This window comes from Colius striatus, chromosome 8 (genome assembly GCF_028858725.1).
Source record: "Colius striatus isolate bColStr4 chromosome 8, bColStr4.1.hap1, whole genome shotgun sequence".
NCBI classification, from domain to species: Eukaryota; Metazoa; Chordata; class Aves; order Coliiformes; family Coliidae; genus Colius; species Colius striatus.
The window spans coordinates 15,615,089-15,624,523 of NC_084766.1; the positions used below are offsets into that span (position 1 = coordinate 15,615,089).

A 9,435-nucleotide genomic window follows, 5' to 3' on the forward strand; every position below is an offset into this window, starting at 1 on the left:
TACTTTGGTTTGGGAAAAGAAAAAATAGAGCTTGTTAAATCTCATTGTAAGTCTTCTACTGTACAGGATCAGTCCCTGTGAGATCTCAGGACTGAAGAGGAGCCTGTGTCCTTCAGACATTAAGAAAACTGGTATATATGTGTGGAGACAATTGTGAGGGCCAGGCAAAAGGTACTCATCAGTGGGTACTTAGGCACTGCCTGCCTTTGTGGGGGATTGACACTGATGTGGGAAGCCCTTGGGTGAGCTGAGATGCTGCCTGCTTATCCTCACTTCTGGCTTGGCTCGTGTTTTGGCAGCAGGCTGGGTGATGACCTTCAGGTGCGAGTTAAGAGTGCAGCGGTGCCTGACAACAGAAAACTGTGTAACATTTAAACACCTGCTTGCTCTTACCTGTGTGTGGGTAAAACAGGAGTGAGCATTAAGTATGTTTATGGAACAAGTAGCAGGGATGGGACAGCTCAGCCCCTTTGCTCTTTGAGCCCTGATGTCTTAGCAACAGAGCACATGTCTCTTCTCCTTGTCCTTCCTTTGATAAGGGGCCTCAGGTTGCCCTTGCGGGTTGTGCAAGGAGCAGGGATGGGCACTGGGAGCTCTGCAGGGAAACTGCTGCTGGCCTGGCACCAACACATGATGCCTACTACTGGGTCAGCCTTGGCTCTGCATATGCCTCTCCCTAGGACTCCACAAGACTGCTCACAATGGTATTTTTTCCCCAATGTCAGTGATGTGGATTAGTTAACATTTTTTACAGATGTGAAAGAGCTCTGCAGGTTATTTTCTAGAGATTTTTATTTGTGCTGGCAGTATCTACACCAAACAGGCCAGTCTTAACTGATAAGTATTTATGTGATATTTTCTGGAAGGTAGGGAGTTGCTGCAGATAAGTATTGGAACGGTGTGTGTATTTTTCTGCCCTGCCGTGGATGTTGGGTGTGAATTACTGTAAATAACATTATGTAATGTTTGACACTTTTCTCCAATCCAGTCTTCAGCATAATGCCCTAAAGCTGCAGTTGCAGGGTTTCCAAACCATTCATCTTGCTGTTGAGGTCTTGCAATGGTTGTGCTTTTTTAAAGACCATGCTGAACTAACTATTTTCAAGGTTTCCCTCAGTTCAAGGAGTCAGATGAAATAACCAGAATTGAAGAAAAGGCTACAAAGGTGTGTGTGTATGTATGTCCAAGCAGCAATAACTTAACATCTTGTGGGGAAACAAAAGCCTAGTGCAGGTTGATAAAGTCCAAAGACATTTTCCCTCAACAGTTAATCTGCCTTTTTTGATATACTGCCTGTACAGAGTACCCGCTACTACTAATTAGAAACCTGAATGTGTTAACATGCTGGATTCCAGTTCTATTTATGCAGAAACCTCCCTGAATGGGAGCTGCTTGTAGGCATAAGGAGGTGCCTCTGCACTGTCAGCCAAAACAGCTCTGATCTTGTGTAGCAAGGATGTATAAAGATGACTGAAGCAGAAACTTTCTTGAAAGCAATGTTTTGCAGCTCAGGTAAGGATTTTCTTTGTCTTTCACTGTACAGTGGAACTTCTTGTGAATAGGAAGCAAACATATAATGAGCTGTGGCAGGTGGACAATAAATGAGTGTTTTCTGTCTAATAATTTCTTGACCCTTGTTAAGGTTACACATTTGACTTATGGGCTTGTCATTCTTTTGACAGAAATGGGCTAGTACAGACAGCTGCAAGAGGGATACAAAAGGAGGTTGGGCCCAAGGCAAATATCCTTTTGGGAAGGATTAGTAGCAGTGATCACATGAACAAAAGCAGGGTGAAGCAAAAGATCTGTAGGCTAGAAAGTTGATTTTAGTCTTCTGCTACTACAGCATGGCTACATAACTGAGGCCCTGAGGCTTATGTGCTGCCCCAGCATTTCTTTGGAAAACAAAATGAGCTTGCAGATCTTAATCATCATTTTTGAGGACTGCCCATGTCACAAAAACCGTTAACTCCTACCGGGAAGAGATAAGGTTCTGGTAAATGAGATTATTCTGCAATGCTGGTGTATGAAGGAGGCTACCCCTGGACTGACGAAATGAGGATGTTTAGTATTATTAAAACGGAGATGTGGCTGCTGAAAACTTAGATGTAGCCATCAGACTCTTGATGTTCTTCCTAAGCAATATTTTTTTTGTATTTTTGCTTTATTTGCAGCTTCATCTAGGTGGACCTGCTTTAGCAGAGATGTTGGACTACGTTATCTCTGAAGGCCCCTCCCAACTCCCACCATTCTGTGATTCTATTTAATTACCTTTGCCTGGTGTCTCTTCAAATTTAAAAACTTTTTGAAACTTTATATGTGCTTGAAAGTAACTTTGTTACCTGAAGAATTTGCATGAGTCATCTTTCGGTTCATATGTTGTATGCTGTTACCTCTTTTCTGTGCTGGGGGGAAAAAAAAAGTAGTGAAAAAATACCGGTTTTGTGGAATGAAAATCGCACTTGTCAGATGCTGCTTTAGAATACTGTAACTCTACTATACTTTTCTGCAATTTATAGACATCAGGGCCTCAGTTTCTCTAAGTATCATAATATGGAAATGTCAATCCTAACACTGGGAGGTGTCTCAGCTACCAAGCGAGCTTAAACATTCAGTCTCACAACTGTTATTTCTTTAGAATAACCAGAATGATTTACTGTCCCTTCAGTTTGGGGTTGATGATGTGAATCAATTTCCACACAATATGATTTTAGTTCCATGGGGATCCTGAATTTAGTTACTCATAGCTGCTTTTTCCTCAAAATTAGAGCTGAGACTTCCCAGCTACTTTGCAAGGCAGGAGTCTTGTACCTGTGTTTTCATACTCTGTGTTGTTTGTGTGAAGGAGAGAGGTTTCAGAGTGAGAGCACCAATGAAAACGGGGAATTCTAATGTTTTAAAGTTATCGCTCATGTACCACTTATTTTTGTGTGCTGATGTTTCACTGTCCTGGACTTACTCTATGAGCTACAGCAAGAGAAAGACCCCAAAGGAGGGCTTGGGTGCAGGTGCCCCAGTGGTGTGCTGGACTCACTTTCTGGGAGATGTTCTCTTTTGGGGTGGGTGGCTGGAGCGCAGTGTGCAGCAGCCAGGGCGGGTGCCATGGGGTTGGGTGGTCTGAACAAGTGCCAAGCACAGCTTTTCTGCCAGAGAAAACTGCCTGCTTGGTAACACACTTGTTTCTACAAGGAAGAATTGTCTACACTCTCATAAACAAATTATGCTTGGGCCTGGCTGGCTGGCACGTTTCTACCGTGGAAATTATTTCAGTTAGAGAGAAAATGTGTCTCTCTGTATAACATTTTTAAATTAAGTTGTTAAGCTTGTACAATTCCTGATATGGACAAAACTACCCATGTGAGTTGCCTCCCTCGCAGGCAAGAGCTGATGCACCACAGTCACTGCTGGAACTGAGCTTTTGCTCAGCTGCTGTCACTTACTGAGTATAACCTCATCTGTGCCAACAATTCTAGTTTCAGATGGGTCTTGTGGATGAGGTCACATCACGGTATTTCTTATTGTTTTGCTGCTCTGCTTAATATTTGTATAGTTTTAAAAACTGCAAAATAATAGCCTTGGGATTTTGAACTTGTTACATCTTACTGATTGAATATGCCTAGTAACATGGGTGGGAGTACAACACATTCATGCCTAAGTATTGATTTACAAGGCAGGTGCTGTATGAAATGTTTTCCCTATAATGAATACGCTGCTTTTTGCCAACATAAAGATATTTTTCTAATGCAGAAAAGCTGTAGCTTGGAGCCCAAGGTATGAAGGGGGAGGATTTTGCAGATCAGAGCACTAGAGGGCAGGGCTGACCGCTGCAAGGAACCTAAAACCTAAAACTCTGCAAAGGATCAGTGGTGCCAAAGTTTTTGTAGCCTGTATGCAGAAATAAGAACGGAGTCCCCTCCTTGTCTCTTGCAGGTTTACCACGTCTCTTCTGACAGCTATGAGACACAAAACCAGCACTACGGAAGGAGCTTGACAAAGGAAACAGTAAAGGATGGTATGGGAATTTGTGTTGTCAGAATTTGTTGCTCTTGGATATTTTTCATTTATTTATAGAACTGTATAGCAAAAGTAGTCTTGGGTGTTCTTCTTTTAAAAGTCGTTTTTCCCCTCCTCTTGCCAGGCGGGTCTCATAGCTGTTTATTGTATCATTTGAACTACCTGCTGATCCTAAGTTGAGCTTGTAGTGTATAGGAATATCCTCATCACATCTCTACTAAAAAGGGGATGATAGTGGTAGAATTCAATTTCTTTGCAACATTGAAACTGTAATGAAGTAGAAATTAAAAACATTTAATTCTTCTATTATATATATATATTTATCTCTAATTTATCCTGTTTTTTGTATTAGCTACTATAAATGTATCTTCTGATTTAAAGTACCTTCTCAGTTGAAGTCAATCCATATGTTGCTCCACATTAACAATAAAGACAACAAAAAAACCTCACCAAAGAATCCTAAACAAATAAAAGTGCTACTGGTTATTTGATGATAAATATTTCAAACTAGTTATTAGTTGATATCTGTTCCTCTGTCCCCTACAGAGAGACAGGACACATGCACAAACACACCCTTCTCCAGAGCTGGCACTGACTTCTCAGATCTGTCACTCATGATAAAAGAATACTTGAGCTTCTTTATCCTTGGAGAATTTAATGAGTCCCTGCCCAAAATTGTCCAGACACCTGCTGTAATGACCAGGGGAGCAGGAAACATGTTCCTCTACAGCTTAATCAATCCATTCATTGTAAAACCTTTTTACAATCCAAGTCCCATCTGTAATATGGCTCACTAGGGCAGTCTTGGTGGACTGGAAGGTGACAAATGCACCACCTTTTACAAGAAGGGCCAGAAGGAGAGTCCTGGGAGCTACAGGCCTGTCAGCCTGACCTCGGTGCTGGGGAAGGTTATGGAACAGATCATCCTGAGTCCCATCATGAGGCACATATGGGACAACCAAGGGTTTTGGGACAATACACATGGCTTTATGAAGGGCAGGTCCTGCTTGATCAACCTGATCTCCTTCCATGATGAAGTGACCTCCTTTGTGGATGAGGGAAGGTTTGTGGATGTGGTCTACCTGGGCTTTAGTGAGGTCTTTGACACCATTTCCCACAGCATCCTCCTGGAGAAACTGGCTGCCCATGGCTTAGACAAATGTACTCTTCGCTGAGTGGAAAACTGCCTGGATGGCTGGGCCCAGAGAATGGTGGGGAATGGAGTTATATCCAGTTGTTGGCTGGTCACCAGTGCTGTTCCCCAGGGCTTGCTGTTGAGGCCTCTTCTGCTTAACATCTTTAGCAGTGATCTGGATGAAGGGATTGAGTGCACCCTCAGTATATTTGCTGATGATACCAAGCTGGGTGGGAACATAGACCTGCTTGAGAGCAGGAGGGCTCTTCAAAGAGACCTGAACAGGATAGATTCGTGGGCCTGCTCTTGGGACACAACAGCCCCAGGCAATGCTACAGGCTTGGGGCAGAGGGACTGGAAAGCTGCCTGGCGGAAAAGGAGCTGGGAGTGTTTATTGACAGTGGCTGAACATGATCCAGCAGCGTGGCCAGGAAGGCCAATGGACCAAAGAAGTGATTGTCCCTGTGTACTTGGCACTTCAAATGCTGTGTTAAGTGTTGGGTCCCGCACTGCAAGAAAGGCATTGAGGTGTTGGAGTGTGTCCAGAGGCGGGCAACAGAGCTGAGAAAGGGTCTGGAGCACAAGTCTGATGAGGAGAGGCTGGGGTGGTTTAGTCTAGAGAAGAGGAGGCTGAGGAGAGACGTGATCACTCTCTACGACTACCTGAAGTTGTAGTGAGGTTAAGGTTGTTCTCCCAAGCTGTGAATGATAGGACAAGAGGAAATAGCCACAATTTGTGCTGGGGAGGTTTAGATTGGTTAGTGGGAAGAACTTTTTTACTGAGAGAGTTGTTAAAATACTGGCCCTGACTGCTCTGGGAGGTGCTGGAGTCACCATCCCTGGAGATATTTAAAAGGAATGTAGAACAGGTGCTGAGGAACATGGGTTAGTGATGGGCTTGTCAGTGTGTGGTTAGTGAAAAATGTTTCTTTTCTGAGGTGAAAATAATCCCTGAAACACGTCTGTTTCTTGCAGGCATCTCCAAGTTTTTCCACAATGGGTACTGCTTGAGAAAAGATGCGATAGCTGCCAGCATTCAGAAGATTGAAAAAATTCTGGAGTGGTTTGAAGGCCAGGAGCAACTCAACTTCTATGCCAGCTCATTATTGTTTGTTTATGAAGGTTCATGTCAGGCAACAACCGTGCACTTAGGTGAAGTCACCTTGGCAGAGAAAAGAGGAATGCCCAAAGGACTGTTATCAGGTAGAGACATACTGGAGTATAATAACAATATTCATGTAATAAATTCTACAGAGAATGGAAAAATTGAGGCCTCTGTAGGTAAAGGCTTGTCCAAATTTTACACACTTCATAAAAAGGCGTACTCGAAGAGGCACCACAGTCAGCTCTCACTAAAAGTTGAGAATTTGGAGCAAGGCAACATGTGGAAGAGCAGCACGTGCATTGCACAGGAGCATCTGAATGGAAACGTTATACCTCAACTGGAAAAAGTTTTCTGTCACATGCCAGCAGAGATCAAGGAAAGCGTCAGCGTTGAAGTCCGAATGATAGATTTTGCTCACGTGTTTCCTAGCAAGACAAAGGATGAGGGCTACATTTATGGTCTGAAGAATTTAATCACAGTACTTCAAAATATTTTGGATAACTAAATTCTTTGCTATGGTTTTTACTGGGGGCCAATGATAAAGAAGAGCAACAACATGAAGAAATTCTGCACTTGTAATGCTGTATGACTGGGTTTGTATTGTTCTATATTTTATTTGTCTTTGTACTTTTGGTAGAAGGGTTTAACTTTTTATAATCTCACTCAGGAAAATAATTGAGAGTTAGTTAGGGAGTGTGAAAGGATGAAGATACTTGAGATTAAGCCGGATAGGTAACTTAGCAGAACGAAATGCGTATGGTTGGTGTAAATCCAAGCAGTACAGCTGTACAATAAAGCAAGAGTTATGTTAGTTCCCATGATGACTTCAGCGTAGGTAACATTTGCCCACTTAGCCTTGCCAATGAGCCGTATCCGTTAACAGATTTCTAGAAAATGGACTGAAAATGCTTAATGTGCAGGATTGATGTCCTCAGTGCTGCCCTCCTGTGTTTACTGTGTCTGAATAACTGGAGTGAACCCTACTTCGAGAGGAATCCTATGTTGAGTCAGTAGCCTAACCTGGAAGCCGGTGTATCAAAAAGCGCTTTTCCATGTCAGGGGACAATATTGCTGTTCTGTCAGCGGTGGTGTGAGTGTTCCGCTCCCCTCCCCGATGCTCACCATAGACAAGCTACAACATCATTTGTGTTGAGGTGCTAAGAAAATGTTGGAGTAAAATTTTCTAACAAGCTTAAACTGCACAACTGCTAGAGAAACTGTTCCTAAGACAGAGTAAAGGAATGTAAAGGTGAGATGTTCCAGGAACTGATTTGGTTTAGGAGATAAGTCAATCGCTTAATGGAGTGTCCGATGTTGGGACTAAGGAAAATGCCTCACTCCTTTGTTCTGATGGCCTTTTTCCAAAAAGCAAACTAATTGAGTTGGGAAAACAAAGCATTTTGAGTAAGCAGATAGAGATTTCCTCTAGCCATTTACCACTTGGATTTTTGCAACAAGCGTTTCCCGTTTCCATTGCTGGGGAGCACCAACTGGAAACAATGAGGAGCAGTGCAGGAGAAAGACCCTTTGCTGCAAAGATCCCTGTCAGCCCCGGAGCAACTAGACGTACCTCTGTGTGTTGCGGTGGAGCTGTGGCTTTCCTGCCCTGGGCTAAAGCCACCTCTGGTTTGGTTTGGTTTGGTGTTTTACTGGTGTGCAGGTGAGCTGTGTAATTTGGAAGTTGTCCCACTTCCTTCTCTTTTTTGCAGGAAAAAAATGAAGCTTTCATATGGAATATTTGAGATCAGGATGATGTATCCAAAGTGTTCTTGGTGTGTCTTTTCTGTATGCTGTGTACGTGGCTGTCCTACCATGCATATGTAGTCAGCTGTATAAAAAGTCAAGACAGAGGAGTCTTGCCCTCCGCAGAGCAAGATTTAAATGCTTTAAGCAAGCCTCAGAGGTAAAACTATTTAGAATGGATTTGATCATTGGAAATGTGCATCTTGTACATGTGGACTAAGCGTGACGCTGTGGCCTTGCTGCTCTCTGTGTGACGTTCTGCACTATGCACTCATCTGCGTTCATGTCTTTGCAAGTTCTCAATTTGACATGTTTTTTGTTTCAGAAAGAGAGAACTACTTTTTCAAGCAAATAAATACGCTGCTTTCAATAAAGCTGAAACTTTTGCTCTATTTGAGAACCTGGGTTAATTGGAAGAAACAGGGTATTATGTGTAGAACTAAATTGTTTAAACTGTAGAGCTAATGTTGGCCAATACATTCAGGAATGAAAGCAGTTATTAAGGTAGTGTTTTGGGAAGAGACAATTGCAGGAGGGGCAATATCATTCTGTTGAAGATTTTATGTGAATTATGGTGAAGGCCAAGGGGAAAAGTATCAGGAAGACAAAGTATTTTTTTTCTACCTGGTATTGTTGTGGCACCATATAGTTAATATATTCCCAACTCTCTGTGAACTAATGTAAGCCATATCCTAGGAAGTCTGTGGTTTTGTTTGCTTTGACACTGGTTTCTTTGTCACAATTTTGTTGTTCTATCCCGTAAATAGTCAACACTAGAGTAGTTGAGGCTGCTAATGGCCTTGTATGATAAATTCACCATGTTTTATGGAAAATATGGGGGAAAACACTTACATGTTGGAATTTTTGTCCTCTGTAATACATCTCTTCTGGATTTTAATCCATTTTGTGCCGGAGAAATCAGACATCTGCCTCAAAGAAGTCAGTTATTGGAAAATGATCTGTATGGTCTTAGTATAAGCGCATCGCATTCTCCTGTCTCTGCTTTAAGATATATGTCTTCAGTGTTTGAATGCTCTTGGAGTATTGATTGTTGTGTGACTATGGCAGTGTTTGTAATGCACCTGGAATATTGTTAAACTGTCAGAATATTTTTGAATAAAAAAATAAAATAATTTTATCATTTTTTTTTTACCAGTAGTTATGGATGGATTTCTGTTAACTTAAAATGTAGCTTGAGAGAGAATAGTATTTTTACTATTTGTGTAAATAAAGCTTGCTGTAGAGGTATTTTGGCATAGTACCAGCTGTGAATTTCAGCCTGCAGAGGCATTGTATTCACATTGTTCTTGCACATTTCAGATTTAATGTTTCTACTGTCTTGCATCTGATCAGATTGTTTGCAGTTATAGTGGGAGATGTGTTCACAGACTCCATTTAACAGCTTACAGAACTAGTTAGGCAATGAAGAGGGAGACAG

General features: G+C 42.1%; 1 protein-coding gene across 1 annotated transcript in view; it reads left to right on the forward strand.

Moving 5' to 3' along the window:
- IPMK (inositol polyphosphate multikinase) overlaps window positions 1-9,155 on the forward strand; it is a 41,344-nt gene extending 32,189 nt beyond the window's left edge. The window contains exons 5-6 of the mRNA XM_062000856.1: window positions 3,931-4,012; window positions 6,125-9,155. Coding sequence (XP_061856840.1) covers window positions 3,931-4,012; window positions 6,125-6,759 — 717 coding nt within the window. The 3' untranslated portion in view covers window positions 6,760-9,155. The remainder of the gene's footprint in view (window positions 1-3,930; window positions 4,013-6,124) is intronic.
- Window positions 9,156-9,435: the final 280 nt, after the last annotated feature.